This window comes from Mustela lutreola, chromosome 13 (assembly GCF_030435805.1).
Source record: "Mustela lutreola isolate mMusLut2 chromosome 13, mMusLut2.pri, whole genome shotgun sequence".
Lineage (NCBI taxonomy): Eukaryota > Metazoa > Chordata > Mammalia > Carnivora > Mustelidae > Mustela > Mustela lutreola.
In genome coordinates this window covers 35,553,591-35,572,028 of record NC_081302.1, presented here as the reverse complement: position 1 = coordinate 35,572,028, position 18,438 = coordinate 35,553,591, and the positions used below count along the sequence as shown (strand labels likewise).

Here is an 18,438-nt window from a genome sequence, read left to right as displayed (position 1 = left end):
TTAAGACAACTGTCAAAATTAAGCAGAGGTGAGTCAAGTCAAGGTCCTAATATTCAAATCTTTCATTCAGATTTTTCAGGTTTAGTGTAAAATAAAAAATTCTATAGTTTCATTTTCCTATGACGACTAAACTTTTTGTGAATTTCAGAAACAACTTTTCCCCTCTTTTGCAGAATGTAGAGTTGAAATGTAAATGTAAATGTTATTGATGTAGAGTAAATGTAAATGTAGAGTTGAAATGCTTAGTAGCCATAAATTACTGAAATGATTTCTATGTTCACTGAGATCTTAATGTGAAATTATAAAAGTTTCTGTATTCACAATTATTATGGATACAATGCAAAGAGGAAAAAGAAAGAATCAGAAACTAGGTTCTAAAGATTGATATGAAACTTGGAGTGATTCTAATGATGGAATTGTGAATTCATTATATTTGCTTTAAAATAATTCCGAGATGGGGGGCGCCTGGGTGGTCAGTGGGTTAAGCCTCTGCCTTCGGCTCGGGTCATGATCTCGGGGTTCTGGTATCGAGCCCCGCATCGGGCTTTCTGCTCAGCTGGGAGCCTGCTTCCTCCTCTCTCCCTCTTTGCCTGCCTCTCTGCCTACTTGTGATCTCTTTCTCTCTGTCAAATAAATAAATAAAATCTTTAAATAAATAAATAAATAAATAAATAATTCTGAGATGGTTACAGTGTATTTATAAACAACTGGTTTGCCACATTTTGAAAAATAGTAAGACAGGATACATTCTTGTACATGTTTAGCAGGCAGGTGAGCAAGGACTCAGTAGTAACAACAAAAAGGAAATACATGTCACATGACATAGTGGAATTATACTTTCCAAAATGTTACAATAATAACTTGAGAATTAAATTAGTAAAATACAGCTTCAACAATTTTGCCAATTATGAAAGAGTTCCATGTTTGATAAAATATAGGAAAAAGTATTTCTATAATTCTTGGAGTCAGCATCTACACTAAACTGCCCTTGAATGCTAACTGTTATGTTACTTCAACAGGTGATTTATCATTTACACGAATAAGTAATAACAGAGATTTACTATAAATAAAGAATAAGGCAAATGAAGACTCAAGAGAGTGAATGATAAATAAAAATTAAGAAAATTTTTTTCAATTATAAAATAGTATGCTTAGTACTTTTAGGTAAACTATACTGTGCTTAAGTATTTAGAAAGTTTAGAAATAACTTTAATAGCATAAACAACTTGCTAGCCAGTTAACATTACATTATTTAGCAAAGTTCAATGTCCAAAAAAAGAAAAAGGATTAATAGGTTTTTCTAGAAACACTTAATAAAGGGATAGCCAAGTTCTAATTATCAGTCATAATTATGTTTGAATTAAAATCCAAACATTGTGGCTTATGAAGCAATTAAGTTTGATCATGAGTTTTGAAATATAATTTTCAACATCTCTCACTCTACCTTTTTGCTGCCTCCTAAACTAAGCTTACAAATCATGGCACTGAACAACTCTTTAAAATATAACTATTTTTATTATATTTCCTTACTAATATTTTTTCTTGAGAGGGAAAGGGAGAAACAAGAGGCAGAGGGAGAAGGTTGGAAAATCTTAAATAGGCTCCATGCTCAGCACGGACACAGGGCTTGAACTCATGACCCTGAGATCATGACCTGAGCCGAAATCCAGAATCAGAGCCTTACCCAACTGGCCTACCCAGGTGTCTGATAACTATTTTTTAAATAGTACTGAAGCTTCCACCCAGTATTAGCAAAGAAATTTCATCAAAGGCAATATTATAACATAAACTAGTAAGCATAATGCTTAAAAGATTTTGATTTATGTCCAATATGCTGGACATGAAAAAATACTGTGTTGTGCTGTGTTGTGAAAATGTTTTCAAATTAAGCATGTTAGTGGAAGTTTGAAGTGTTCTGCAAAGATTTGAATCTATCCCTAAAAAAAGGTAACTTTATTTCAATTCATCTTGTTTCAACTGTGTTCAAAATATAGGTGGTATCTGAAGAAATTATTTCATTCTCTGGAAATGATATGGACAGAACAGGGAAAATAGGGTTTATAATTATCCAACATTGAGTTCAAACCCGTGAGCTCCTCTCTTCAATTTGACCAAGTTACTTAAATTATGTGTGCCTTAGTTCATTTATATGGAAAATGGGATAACGAATACTTCCTTCATAATTTGACAGGAGAAATAAATAACATATTTAGGAATTAGCAAAGTTCCTACCATGTAGTGGTTACTCAGTAAGTATTTGCATGCCTCCTTATTTTAACCAATTAACTATATTGACTTATTAAATTATTTTTAATTTAAAAATGTTTTGCCCAGATACTGAGCTAGTAACTGAAGATAAAATAGTGAAAATTATAGACATACATATTGATTCCATGTATAAAAATAGTTGAAACTTGTCAGTAAAATGTATGGATTTGTTTTTCCATTGGATAATATGCACAAAGTCTTATAGTAAATCTACATTTTAACTGCAATTATACCTCTAAAAGAAACATAACAAGAAGTACCATATAGATAAGTTCAAGCAACTATTTTGAAGCAAATTTCAAATATTTTTTCATATACAAAAATGGTCTTTTTGTATGCGTCTTACATCTGCAATATGGCAATGGGTCTTCCATGCCACATGATTAAGATAAATTAGGGGGCGCCTGGGTGGCTCACTGGGTTAAGCCTCTGCCTTCAGCTCAGGTCATGATCTCTGGGTCCTGGGATGGAGCCCCACATTGGGCTCTCCATTCAGGAGGGGGTCTGCTCCTCCCACTGCCTGCCTCTCTGCCTACTTGTGATCTCTCTCTCTCTGTCAAATAGATAAATAAAATCTTTTACAAAGAGATAAATTAGAATATGGTTTTCAAAATGTTTTCCAAAAATTTAAGCTCTCTTTGAATGTATTCATAGGATTTCCAAATGTGTTACTTTAAAAATGGATATTTCCCTTTAAGAAACCCATGCTAACTTATAGAGGAAATAAGAAATCAGTTGAAAACGTAGTGATCAGTAATGAAAAGATGACATAAAAATATGTCAAATTAGTGCAGAATTACACATGCTTATTAACATGGTGCTTTAGGAACAAAACTGAGACTAAGTAAAAAATGAAATAGCTGCTAATGGCAAATTCTAGGCACAGTTGTTTTTTTTTTTTCAGATAGAATGGTAATAAATATTTATTTGTAGAAGACTATAACTCAATATATAAACACTATAACTCAAAATATTCAGCAATACTTTGTGAAGATCCACTAAAGAAACAGCAGAGCAGTACACTTGATTCTTTACATTGCTAGGATCTCATTTTAAACATCTCTGATTGTTACAGATAAAAGAAACATGGACAGATAATGGTAGTCCGTGTCACATGTGTTTAATTATGATCCTGAAATTCAAGACATTAATGCCTAGGAACCCCAGAAGCAATAGATTTCCTTGAATTCAGGCCAAGAACAACAGCAGTCTAAGCAAAATTAGCTGGATGGACAGTTGACACATTCAAGGGAAAATGAATATTACTATTGAGAATATCAGATAGAGCACTAATGGGAGGGATGATACTGACCACTTTTATGATCAATTTAGAAAATTTCAAAAGCAGCAGCCTGCCTGTTTCATTAAAATAACAATATTGGCATTTTGGGGAAGTTCATATTTCTAAGATGTTTACCTTCTAATAGTTTCTTTCATTGGTACATACAGTATTTTATTATAGATGATTGATGCGAAGCTCACTGTAATTTCAAAAATTCATAGAATATTATTATGTCATGAAATCCATGCCGAGAAAGCAATTGCCGTTATAAATCAAAAAGACAACTCATATGGACAGGTCATATGGTAACGGGTTCTCTTGGAATGCTATCCCTGAATGTAATTTATTCAATAAGTAATTTAAAGGTTATATTTGATTAGATGAATCTCATGCTCAAATAACTTCAAAATACTGTTATATTATAATCTTAAGAAATTAATTTTCTTGAAAGTAGAGATATTTGCAGTTATAGTCATCTGAATCAACATGAACCCATGCTATTCTTCTCAAAGTACTCCCCCGAATATAATTCCCTAGGAGTTCATTGATAGAAGATAATAGATAATAGAGTGTTCTATAGTGTTCTCTATAGAGTACATTTATAAAGCGCATTTCCTGCTTTCATAGACGAATGAAGGTATCCAAATAGAAGAGGAGATTTTGAAAACCTTCACAATGCTGCATTCTCACATTCAGAAAACAGTTTCCAACTAGATGTTTTAATAGAGAAAAGGACACCTCAAAAATTGACTTCTAGTGAATCATGAATTACTAAAGGATTAAACACTTCATTTTAATATTAAATACTATACATGTTTAAAGAGAATATTTGTGATATAGCATCACATTTGTAAGTCTAACCAAAATAGCAACTTATAATTTCAAAGCATTGTGGAAGAGACAGAGTCTTACACCCCTTTTAATCCTTCAAACCTCAACACTTTCTTTAAGTCATATCCTTATATCCCAGGAAGCAGAACCAAATCATTAGAAAACACCTATTTTTAAAAAGGAGTCTTTCCACATATCATTGCATGTCTTAAATGAAAACTGATGGTAATATGTTTGATAAAATTATATTCTATCAAAAAACTGACATAAAAGACATTTCAGTGAATGAAATATCAATCACAAAATTCAATATACCATCATGATCAAAATGTAATCATTGACATAAGAGGATTTTACTGGGAGAAAATATCTTTATTTGAGGTAATTCTAAGACACAAAAACAATTTTTTTAAAAACTGAGGAAATGATTATAATCTGAGAGATTATATCTGAGATATACATATATATATATATGAGAGAGAGATAACTGGTATGCTATTTGGAACAAGGCATAAGTCCTGTTTTGAAAATCATCATAATAAAACTAAATATCAGATGACACCTTGCTCTAAAGACTTTGCAAAGCATTTTGCGCTACATTAGGTTCTTCACAAAGTCCCATCAAGTAGGAGATATGGAGGACCTTAGGATGTTTGGTTGATGGATGATAAAGTAATTCAGAAGGCAGCTTGATGTAGGAAAATAGCCAGTAAACTGGAGTCAGAAGACTTGAACTGAAAACTAATTCTATCACATAATAGTAAAACTTTGAACAAGTCTCTTAGCACTTTTTTTTTCCTCTTCCAAATTGACATCTGAGGTACCAATACCTGCCTTGTGATAACTGAACAAATGAGGCAGGTAGTATTAACCAGGTCACACTGCTAACAAGTGCTGAAGAGAATGAAATCCAGACTTTTCAGTTCTAGGTTAGGAGAAGCCACATCATAATACCATGTTGTTTTGAAAATACGTGTCCTGTAAAAAGAATCAAAACGTACTCATTGTATTCCAACACCAACAAAGATAAAAATTATTAAATCTATAGTGGTCCTCTCAAGGAATCAGGCTTCTGGTAGCTTTAGTTAAAAGTAAAACAGCACAAAGATCTTGAAAGAGTTTAGTCTACTGTGTATATATACCCTTAGCCATATATCAACAAGTGAACATGATAAAAAGCTCTCACATTAATTATACTGACTACTTCCTTAATGAAGTGCAAAAGTGTTTGTGTAATCTGATTCAATTTATTGAATTAGGTTACAGTTTTATCATTTTGAAAACCAGCTTCATTGTTTACTTTACAGTATATGTCAATTCATTTCCAACAATTAAATAGCACAGCATACAGCTGTAATCAATTCAAGGCAATCTCCATTTTTAAGGTCTACTACCATTTGTAGCATGCATATTTCTGAAAGAAAATATCACAGTTTAAATATATAACTGTAGCAAAGACATTTCCTATCCATAAAGCTTATTCTGCTCACAGATGAAAATTTATAAAAAGAAGTCATTGTCATTAAGTCTCAAAAAGTAAACATGTAATAAAGAATTTTAGTGTTCTCTGCAGAGTACATTTATACGAATTTGAATAATTTGCCAAACAGATTTTCTAAGCTGAAGCTCTACATTTTTTAAAGTTATCACTTTTTTCTCAAATCCAGTCGTGATATGAGCATAGAAAATCAGCAATAAGGGGCACCTGGGTCGCTCAGTCAGTTAAGACATTAACTCTTGATTTCGCCTCAGATCATGATCTCAGAGTCCTGAAATTGAGCCCCGTGTCAGTCTCCGTGCTGGATGTGGAGCCTATTTAAGATTCTCTCTCCCTCTCCCTCTACTCTCCCCCCTACCACCATCATTTGTCTGTGCATTTTCTCACTCTCTAAAAAACCAACCAACAAACAATCGGTGTAATAATAACACCTGGATCAGCTGGTTCAATTACAATAATAATACTTTATCTTTCTCTAACTTCATTTTCAGAATATTACTATAAACTGTATCAATTGACATTCATGGCAATTCAATGAGAAAAGTAATTTTGATATTATAAAAACATTCTATCAATGAAGGAATGAAGAATCAAAACATTTGACTTAATTATTACATATTTTAAAAGTAGTGTGGTTGGAGGGTGCCTGGGTGGCTCAGTGGGTTAAGCTTCTGTCTTCGGCTTGGGTCATGATCTCAGGGTCCTGGGATCAAGCCCTACATTGGGCTCTCTGCTCAGCAGGAGCCTGCTCCCCCCTCTCTCTAGCCTGCCTCTCTGCCTACTTGTGATCTCTCTCTATGAAATAAACAAATAAAATCTTTAAAAAAAAAAAAAAAGGTAGTGTCATTGGAAGATTCCTATGATTTTTAAGAACTGATTCCTCTCCTGGAGACTTTACTTTTTAAACTGGAAAGTCAAATCAAAGTAATTTATGGTAAAGGTCAAAGTCTTTCATTTAAATCCCTTTAAGAGTTCATGTCTTTCTACTATCATTTGTGATGATCTTTACTGGTTAAAATAATACCATTTTTTAAACTTCTGGTTCCAAATACTACTAAGGCAATAGGATTGCCATCTTAAAAGTAGTTTTTTAAAAACAATTTTTAAAACAAAGTATATAAAAATATAGACCCAGAAGGATAGATATCTTTTAACTAGAAAGGCTCCATATCAAGTTTGGAAAAATAATTCAAAGTAAAATGAAAAAGAATCATGAAATTTTAAAATTAGAAGGGAATGAGACAGTGTTACTCGATCTACCTCCCTCCAACACCAAATCACCTTCAAATTTCCCTAACAGTGATTATTAAGTTAGAAAATGGATGGCTGAGGTCAGAGAGGGAGATAATTTCTTTTTTTAACTATTACTCTTTTGTACCATGAACACTATGGCCTATAAAAATTAATTAAATATAAAAACTATGGCTAACAACTTTTCATCCCTCTTTCTGCTTGAACTCTTCTGTCAATAGGGAAAGTTAAGGTTTCATGAGTAATAGGTTCTACTCTTAGATAGTTCTCCACGTAGCAAGGCTCTTTCATACGGAAGCCAATGCAGACCTCTCTGTAATTACTGTACATCAGTTAGATTTCTGTCTTTAAAAGAGCACCATGTGAATCTACTTTATCATCCACTTTCAGATTCTCTGTAAGTCGGCTTGAGACTAGATATCACCAACATTTCCAAACCCCTAGCATCTAGACTACTCTCATAATGCTTGCCAGTTTGTCAAGATCCTACTAAAAATTGTGGTGTCGTGACTGAATATAATATCCCAGATGTCACCCAAAGGGTTGAGTAAAACAAGCTTGTTGTTTCTCTCTCCTTGGACTTTATATTCCTGTTCAGTTAAGCTTAGGTTTATATTGGTGCTTTCAAAAGTTTTATCATAATGTTGGTTTATATGATTACATAACCAAATAAAATCTTTAGGTGCTTATCAACCAGAATGTTTTCAAATCAGATCTTAGGTTGATTCATGACCAGGGCAATGAATGTTTTAGGAGACTGAATGCAAGGCTTTATTAATACTGCTGTCTTTCTGACATTTGTCAAGTGCTCTTGAAATCTTTGATCCTGTCAATACTTTCAGTGAGCAAGTCTACTTCTTTACAAAGAAGAGTGTGAAGTTGTAAAACTTACCCCAAAATGCATGCAGAAAATATCTCAAAAGTCCGACATGATATGGTTAAGTTCTAAATAACAAACCAGGAACACATCATTAAGGGAAGGAGTTGAAGCTTTGAAGTTAGCCTCAGAAAGGAAAGTATATCAAAGACAGAGAAGGAGGCTGCACAAATAATTGTTTATCTTGCTTTACTTGACTTCATTCTATAGCACTTTTCAGAGTATTCAAAGTATATCTATAGCAGAATTGGTTGTTTTTCTTTAATGAATAATATTTTTATGTCTTCGTTCTCTTGATTAGGGAGGGAACCAGGATAGTAACAGCACCTCCTACTGGGCAAGAAATCACAGCAAACAACAAATGACGTGTCATAGGTGTAACCAAGGGATTCGAACACTGTCTGAGAATCTCACATTAAATGGAGAGTCCACAAAGCCCCAACTAATCCACACACCTTCCACTATCATAATCAAAAGTTGACTCAAATCTCATTTGCTTCACTTAATGTAAGTAAACTTCTCTTCTGTCGAAGGAGGCATCATGTTACTAAAAAAGAAGCAAATTATGTCTCGCGATTAGTCAGTTAAAGATATTAGCAACTTCATTGCTTCAAATCGACTGAGAGAAACGTGTAAGTAGATTATAACTCATACTATGGCCCAGAGTAGGCATGTAGGAACACAGAACTCAACAGAAACTTGGAAAAGAAACAAATTAGGGAAGAAAGGGCTGTCATTTTCTTCTAGATTAAGTAGATAGGAGGCCTGTCCAGAAGTCTAATAATATGTGGTTACTTAATTAGATTTAAAGATAACAGATCTTTGCTCTAAAAGCTTAGAAAAAAAGACATTTATGAATTTCTATTACGCAACTAATAGACCTGGGGCGTATGGTGATTGGACTGAGATGCTTGATTCTAATGCATATTACAAATTTAATAAAGTAAATATATTTATTATATAGTTCCTCACAGCAAAGTTGTATGTACATTTAGTTAAATTATGAGCTATATTTTATTTATATATGTGTTAAATGAATTCTATATCAAGATACTGTGGGCACAATGAGGATTCCAATCCTTAAGAGCAGTATCGTACAGTATATAATATGCAGGAATTTTAAAGACTAATGAGTTCTGTGTTGCCATTTTATTCCCATAAATATTGCTTCTCTAGAGTATCAAGCTGGAGATTGAAATTTCACCAAGTGTCAATGATAATACTTAAATGTAGCATCATAACCTAGAAACAAACAAATAAAAGCCTCCCATTGACTTAGTACACGTCCTTTAGGTTCTACCCTCTGAGTCTTTAATCTGGAGCCTAACCATGCTTCATAGGATTTTGAAACTACATCATATAACACCACTGTTTAAATTTGTAACTTGGAGGCATAATAGTTCCTCTCAGAAATCCTTTACTAAACATGTATTAGCCATATTCTCTGAACAAATATTTATTTTCAATATCTGCTCTGCATCAAGTGCTATTCTACATGCTGGGATACCCCAGTGAACAAAAATCACAAAATCTCCCAAATGCATATCTATAACATCACCCTTTGGCCTCTCAGAGTATCTCAATCAGTGACTTGCTCGATGTGGTAAGCTAATATGACCCCCAAATTATGCCCATATTTTAATGCAGGGAACCCACAAATGCCACTTTATATGGAAAAAAGATTCTGCAGACGTGATTATGTTAAGGATCTTGAGATGAGACTACCTGCCTGGATTTTCCAATGAGCTCTAAATATGATCACAAATGTCCTTACAAGAGAGGCAGAATTTTAGATGCCTGTGCCTGCGCCCACGCACACACATACATACACACACCAAGGAAAAGAGAGAAATTAGAGTGAGGGAACTACAATCCAGGAAGAAATGCTGGCAGTTACTAGAAGCTGAGAGTCAAGGAACGAACGATCCCCAAGAGCCTCCAGAAGCAGTTTGGTCCTGCTGACTCCTTGATTTGGCTGACTGATACCAATGTTGGACTTCTCCAGAATTATGAGAGAATAAATGTTATTTCTTTAAGTCACCCAAGAATGGGATAATTTGTTACAACAGCCACAGGTAACTAACAAAGTATCCAATAGAAGTTTGAAAACTTAGTAAGTTGTATGTTAAAGTCCAGTGTTTAAGCTGGCCTTTCAAAAGGAAAAAGCAAAAAGGAGATATTTCCTTTTTCCCTTCAAGAAAAATGTAAAGGGAGCATGCATTAAATACATAAGTTAAAAGCACTACCCTCAAAATGTCTAGTGATTAAACTTCACAAATGTTGCCCACATAGAGATGTATGAAAATGCATGTGTACTCACACTACATAACATTAATGGTTTAAATTGTTTATATCATATTTACTCTTTGAGTAAAGCATTCTGTAAATCGTTATGTTTAATTTATTAGTGCAGACAATCAATCCACTCGTGGCTATTTCACTTGTGCATTTTTCAGTTATCCTTACTTGTGAGTCTCCCAAAGAATACAATGCATCTGTTTTAATAAACTTCTCAACATACAAGGCACATGTCCACACTATGAGTTTTCTCCCCAGAAGTGGAAATGTTTAATTCATTTAAAATGTTACAAATGCTGATATCTCAAAAAGTGGTAGTTCAAATGTTGTTGCCAGCTAGTTTAGTAGCATTTAGCCAGAAAAATAAAAATATATAAACTTTGAATATACTCCTTTGAATTATAAATACACATAAGGATATTTTCCTATCAACTTTTTGTTCTTTAAGAAAAATGTTTCAGTGGGATTAACTCTGGATTAACACTGTCCTGGTCTAGTATTTCTCCCAAAATGATAACTTGTGCTTAGAAGTTCTTACCCTTTTAAGCATAATGCATGTGTATTTACAATTGCTTTCTTTAGCTTGAATGCATATTGGTTATATGCCTACAAGGTCACAGTGAGAAAAAAGATATGTTCAAGAGTCAAAACTATAAATTGTTCATCAATTTGCATAAATTTAAATTATTTTTTCTTAAGTCAAATGTAGATATTTGGGACTCACCAAGCTACTTCTTAATACTTACATAATATTGTATTTCAAAAGTAGTTTGCATTCTGCCCTAAAGATAAAAACAGGAAGTTGGCCAAATACACTAGCCAAATTGCATTCCTGGCACAAGAGGGGAATGTTTAGAATTCCTAAATAACTCTTTCCTTAATTGTAAAATACACATAATTCTATAAAAAGTATGAATGTTATTGGAAGTCTGTTGCTAGGATAAATTTATTCCAAACTGGTATTTGTTATCAAAAATGATTTATGACATGTACTCAGTCCAAATAAATGTAGAGAGCACTACAGGAGGCATTGCGTTGTGAGACTCTACAAAGAGCCTTCTTTCTTTCATTAACTTCCACTTTTCGTTGCCATGGCATCCTGTGACAACCATAAATTTTGGAAATTATCACCATCTGCCCACGCCCCCTTCTAAGGTTACACACAAGCCCACTCAAGCAGCCAAAATAACAAATAAAATCTTGATAGGCAATCTTAAAGTTTTTCTTTTAATTATAGATACCTAAGTACATAATATTAGGGCTGGGAATATACTTTAAAAAACAACAACAACATAAAGATAGTCTTTTGTTGTTGTTGTTGTTTTCCTAAGAAAACAGATGCCTGCAGGAAAGATCATCATTTAATTCCAATGTTCAATTGTTGAAAAGAAAACATGATGATTAAGAATAAATTGAAAGAGTTTTATAAATTTGTCAAAATTAATAAATTTCCTTTTCACAGGACCAATTTTGGCAATGTCAAAGGTAGATTTGCATTGTTTATACATTTCAAATGGTAAGACTGGGAGTCCAAAAGTACGGGTCAATCTTCACAAGTTTCAGTTTAAATCTTAGAAAGGATTTGAGATTTTAAGGGCAGGAGTTGTTTCTTTTCTTTCTTTGTTTTCTTGAGGCTTAAATGCTTGTTTGTTTGTTTCACTAGTTTTAGAAACATGATTTCCAAGCTTCTTAAAGATACCGATCTAACTATAGACTCTTGGAAATAAATTTTTAAAATTCCAAAGCCACAGGTTAAAACCATGGTAGAAACATCATCAAACTAGTTTGCTTAATACCAGCAAAACTGATATGTAACTTCTTCATCATGTTTAAAAAAATAACTAACACACTTCACATTCCCCATCTTAGGAAGAAAAAAAAAATGTGTGTGTATGTGTATACGTGTGTGTGTGTTTAAAGTCACAAATATAGAAAAGAAAGTAGCAAGTAAAAAAAAAAAGTCCTGGGAAATAAAATTCTATACATTCATAGTGGATTATGTTCCCTGAATACACTAAATTTTCCTTGGAAGAAAAGCGTTACACTCTTTTAAGAACTGTAAGATTTCTTTTAGACCATTAGATTTTCAGTTAATGTTTCAAGTGAGTAAACAGTCCAAGGGATGGAGGTATTAGTCTGTGTTCAACTAAATTCTAAACTTCTCCATCTAGAAAAATTCTATGCAGAAAGAGCAATCACACAATATATTAAGATAACAGCATTCATATGTAACAGTCAAATTCCTGGCAGGTACAAATCTATGGACAATCTCTGAAAGTTGAAAGTAAGTGAAATATACATCGAATTTAAGAAACAAAACAGATGAACACAGGAGAAAGGAAGAAAAGAGAGCAAGAGAGAGAGAGAGGGAAGGAGTCAAACCATAAGAGACTCTTTTTTTTTAATTAATTTTTTATTTTTTATAAACATATATTTTTATCCCCAGGGGTACAGGTCTGTGAATCACCAGGTTTACACACTTCACAGACCATAAGAGACTTTTAACCATAGAGAACAAACTGAGGGTTGCTGAGGGGGCGGTGGATGGGAGGAGGGCTACAGGCATCACGGGTATTAAAGGGGGCACTTGTGATGGGCACTGGCTGTTATATGTCCGTGTTGACACAAATTCTACTCCCGAAACTAGTATTACACTATATGTAAACCAACTAAAATTTAAATTAAAAACTTGGAACAAATAAAAAAGAAAGTAAGTGAAATAGTAATAAGTAAAGTCATGTTCCCCATGTCTTAAAGTCATTCGCTGGGCTCTAGAGAGCACTGAACTGTTCAAAACCTACTTTTCAACCCATTTTGCTCTCATGATTGAGCCTCTATTTCCTCATCTTTTTCTAGAACATGACTCTTTAGGGTCTGTATCAATATAATGCTTAATAAGCTTAAAAGAAATTCTGGTTTCTGGGTTCACAATATACGAGGAAGAACAAAAGTAAACAAACAAAAATATGAGAACAGGACAGCAATTGAAATACATAAAATTGATCCTACTTCAAAAATAAATGTTCCTGGGGCGCCTGGTGGCTCAGTGGGTTAAGGCCTCTGCCTTCAGCTCAGGTCATGATCCCAGGGTCCTGGGATCAAGCCCCACATCGGGTTCTCTGCTCAGCTGGGAGACTGCTTCCCCCTCTCTCTCTGCCTGCCTCTCTGCCTACTTGTTATCTCTGCCTGTGAAATAAATAAATAAAATCTTTTAAAAATTTTTAAAAATTAAAAAATAAATGTGCCTAATAATGAGTCAAGTTTAAATTATCTTTGGTGTCTCTGTTCACCAAGCCAGCGAAGTATGTAATATATTTCAGAAAGGGGTCTATTGAAAATAACTAATATTTTGATTTTCAGTTTGGGCATATGATTATCAGTTGTTTAGAAATTTTCTTACCCCGAGGTTACTTTTTGGTGTTAACTATGTGAGGTATTGCTATACTTAGACTGTGATAAAATCATCTTATTTCCTCATTACTTTTGTAATGAACTATTTATTGTCTTCCCCTTGAAATATTAAATGTTGGCAGACAATTTGGAACCAGATCTTCCCTATCTTAATATGAATAAAATCTAAAATACTTTTCACCCATAAGATACCTGCAACACAAACTTTTCAAATACAGAATATGACTATTAAAATGATTTTTTAATCCCCATAACACAGTTCACTGAGAACTTAATTAAGTCAACAATTTTTTCTTCTAGCACACCTGAGTCTTTCAAGCATAAAACATGAACAGTTAAGATTTTAGTTACATCTAGCCTATGTGGTACCAAAAAAATCGCCAAATTTTCAGATCAGGAAGTTTTATCTACTTAAATAATACCAGTTAAATTTAACAAAGCACTGTCAATTTCTTTTCTGAATCTCAAATTTGGAATTAGAATTTTAGCCAGTAGGATTCAATCACTTGAGGAACATGACTAATTAAACACATGGAAATGATGATACTCATTCTGTAACTGGGTCATTTTCAACTATTGATTTCATTTATCTATGTCTCAATTTTTCATCTGCAAAATTAGCATAAAAATACAACACTCCGTGGCACTTAAAATAATTTGCTGCTAAGTATATACCATGGTACCTTACTGAAAAAAATTAAATATGTAAAATGAAGAAATAGTTTCAAATTCAGCTCAACAGATGTTTGATAAAGGTCCACAAAGGTGAAAGAACCATTCAGATGTTCTCACAAAAATAAAGGTGAATTAAAATTGTCATACTTTCAAAGAGCTCTCTACCAAATATGAACTATGAAATCAGGTTATCCATGATAGTATCATAGCATAGAGAAAGAGAAATGTAACAAAATAAAAAGAAAACACTGATATGGGAATTCAGAGAAAAGAGGAAGACTCTCTCCCCATCTTGCCAGCTTATCCTTCTGTATTAGTTTGTGTTAATGGCTATTGTGTTTATACATATATCTCCCCAATAAACTCCTGTGATGGTAAGAATGAATACAAGTGAAATCATGACAATTATTATTTTAATTTGCTCATTGGTCTGGATGAAACACGGAAAGTGGGCAAACATGTGTAAGTAAATTAAAGCCTCAATGAACACATCCAAGTGGTAGAACCAAATGAGTTATTTTCATATCTAGTGCATTATTAAAGTTATTGATGGTGTGGAACTTATGCAATCAGGACTATTTTTTCTTTTCTTGAATGTTTTTAAAATTCTGGAAATGAACATCTTTCAGAGGTTTCTAATGGAAATGTATTCACACTATAGTTTGAAAAAATAGATATTTTATTGACATAATTAGTCTTGTTTGGATGCGTTTCAATTTTTTTCAGAATTCTTCTGAATGAAAACGTAAATTTAGAACCCAGAGACCTGGGTTTGAATAACCACTAACAGTTATAAGCTAATTGACCTTGGGAGAGTCACTTGACTACTTACCAGGAAAATATGGATAATAATTTGTTGTTTGAAATTAGTGAGAGGATTAAGTAGAATCACTCCTAGCACGGTGTTCAATTTAGCTTCTTTCACTTTATTTTAAATAAAGAAATGATGATAACCACAATGCAAATTTGCAAGAAATTCTCATCAACAACACAATATTAGTGTGTACAAAACACAATTGATGAGTATAAATACCTATGTAAACATACATACACACATATAAGAACTATGGCATCGGCTGACTTTTAATGTTTTTGTCATAAATGGGTAGTATTCTTACCTGTTGGTGGGATTATCCCAGGAGACATGAGGCCAGGGACAGAATGTGGCATGATATGAGAGTTCTCTGGAGAGGTGACACTTTGAGTCCTCTTAGGAGGCCTTCCAGGTCTAGAACTGAAACAAACAAACAAAAAATTTTTACAATTAAGCTGTTGTCTTACACATCATTTCAAAGTTGTTTCAAGTGGTAACATGGACTGTAAATAAATTTGTTTCAAGGACGGTTGCTTTTGCAGTTAGATGTAATAGACTTCCATCACTAATTAGATTACATGCTGAATTCATTTTCCTCATTGAAGATCAGCCACTCTTGATGCATAATTCATAGCCTGCACCTCGTTACCTGCTTCTTCATATTAATATCTATACACAGTTTGAATTGCCTCGTTTGCATATGCTAAAGTTCTGCATGCAGCCTTCAGCACGAAAATTATGCACTAACTTGTAATAATTATTACAGTCAGCCTGCTATTGATTTATGAGACTTTTAAAAACCAAATATGTGTAGTACTTGTAATGAATGATATTTTAAGGTTCTTCAGGAAATTAAAAGGCAATGGCTGCCTAAGGAAATGTTCTGCTTGTTTGATTTAATACTACAGTTAGCTGGGAGGTGGAATGAAAGAGTGATTCAGACCTATAGCACATTTTTCGATGATATGTTTTATTACTTCGCACTGCTAGCCTGATATCTTGATGATAAATGACAATACATATCTAATGTGTGAAAAGGTCTTGCAATTTCTTTATTTTTTGTCATTTAAAAGATAAGTCAAGTTATCATTTAACCCTATTTTATTTAAATGAACAGCCCCACTAGGTTGCTTTACTTTTAATACGCTAAAATAAATTGGAAAGGCTTAGGATTATTTGCAGGACATCGCTGAGAAACTGCCAGTGTAACATCTTATATCTGCCTTTAGGATACATAAAAATACATCGTGTTTGTGTTTTAGTGGTACTTGTCCTTTATATACTTATTGCATGAAATTAACTTTTAAAATTTTAAAAGCACAAAGCACAAGGTGAAAAGGAGGTAAGGGTTTGCTATTTTTGCATAAGAACAACATGAAGAATACAATGTTAGCAATTCTTGAAACAAACACCCTTAGCATTATGTTTCTCCTTTCTGTGCCTGTATCATGAATATGCTTTTATGAAATGCTTTTCCATCATATGGCCAGTATGTGCCTAGACATCTCAGAACCACCGGAAAGAGCCTTCCTAAGTTCACATTTTCATGTTAGCCTCAACTGAGATCCTTTGCCTCATCAGAAGAGTCAAAGATCTTGCCTTTATTATTTAGTGTAAGTAATATATGTGATCATTTAACAAACAATTATTAAGCACTTGTTGTTTCAAAGCAGTGCGCTGTGATTTCAATCACGGTGTCCACTGTGATTAATTTGGGAGAATGGGTTCTTTAGCTTTCAGGAGTTTATGCTTATGCCTAAGGGGGACAATCTGGTGCATAAATAACTATGGCATACACCAGAATGTGCTAAGTGTCATAAGAAAGTCACAAGCTGAATACTAATTGGAGGTTAGGCTAGATGATGATACTTCCATGTAGAGGAAAGCAAGATAAGATTTCATGGCAGTAGAAGCATTAGAAGAGAATTCTGCAGGAAGAGTTAGGCAGCTATGGAGAGGAAAAGAATGGAAGAAAAGTGCGCTCCAGTGAGAATATGAGAGATGAATGGAAACATGACAATGTATGAATGTGCAGGGTTATCTCCAATGAGCTAAAAGAAGTCAAGGAAGAGGAGGAACAAAGATGGATAATACCAAATTTACTGCCTGGGTCAGAATCCTGAAGGGCTTTGAACCAAAAGCAAGGAGACTGTGAGTTTGTTTTGCTATTCCATAAGGACTTTCTCCCGCATAGTGTAATAACTGTCTGGCTACTTATTCTTATCTGTTATTATCATTCTTTATCTTCAGCTGTTTCTTTAACTTTGGTTACTTGCCTAGGGTTAATCAACAGCCCTCTGATAATCGTCATTCTTCCTGAGTAATCCTGCTACTGACATCCCTGAGATGCTGAGGAATAATGGCTAAATGTGTATCTACAATCTAGGTCTTCCTCCTGGGATTCAGACAGATTAATGCCTGTCTACCGGAAATCTCTGCTTAGATGTTCTTTGATAATCTAAGACTCAGCTTGTCCAAATCTGGACTCAGCATCTTCCCCCATTAAAACCTATCTCTCTTTCCCTGGTTCAGCAAAATGGAACCTAACTGACTAAGCCAAAAATCCAGGACTCAGCTGTGTCTCCCCTGCCAACCTTGTACACTCAAATATCATCTCAATGAAGATGTCTCTCTGATCCATTCTCCTTTCTCTAACCCTGCTTCTATCTTCTAGGTCAATCCCTCATTTCTTACTTGATCTACTATTACAGTCTTCTGAACTCTCCTAAGATCTACCTCCATGCCTGCGGAGTCCATATGTAGCCTATAAAGCCTAGAGTCCAGAGTCGGGACAACTCTCCACACTGATCTCAAGAGGATTTTTCCTAAAATGCTAATTTGATCATGTTTTCCATTTGCATAAACATATCAGTAGTTCTCCGTAAGATTTACACTCCTTACCATGGCTGCAAAGGCTTCCAATGCTTAGCCCGTGCCTACTTTTCCAATTGCACCATTTTATTCTTACATTCGTGTGCCCCCTGCTACCCCAAGTGCAGAGTGTCACAAGTTGCTTTGGTCACCCATTTATACCACCTTTATAGATGCTGCTTCCCTTGTCCCCAAGGCCTTTTCTACACGAACTCACCGTCATCCCCATCTCACCTGGCTAAACTTGGCTAAACTTTTACGATCCTACTTACTAACCACTTCTAGTTAGTATGCTTTATATGCACCATGATAACCTACGGTGAACAATTCTATCATAGCTCTCTCTGCACTGATCGTAGTAA

The 18,438-nt window shown here is 34.0% G+C and overlaps 1 protein-coding gene across 1 annotated transcript in view; it reads right to left on the bottom strand.

Annotated features, from left to right (window-relative positions):
- Positions 1 to 18,438, bottom strand: part of DACH1 (dachshund family transcription factor 1) — a 427,798-nt gene that overhangs the window by 226,882 nt on the left and 182,478 nt on the right. Inside the window, exon 2 of the mRNA XM_059144718.1 lies at positions 15,510 to 15,625. Coding sequence (XP_059000701.1) covers positions 15,510 to 15,625 — 116 coding nt within the window. The remainder of the gene's footprint in view (positions 1 to 15,509; positions 15,626 to 18,438) is intronic.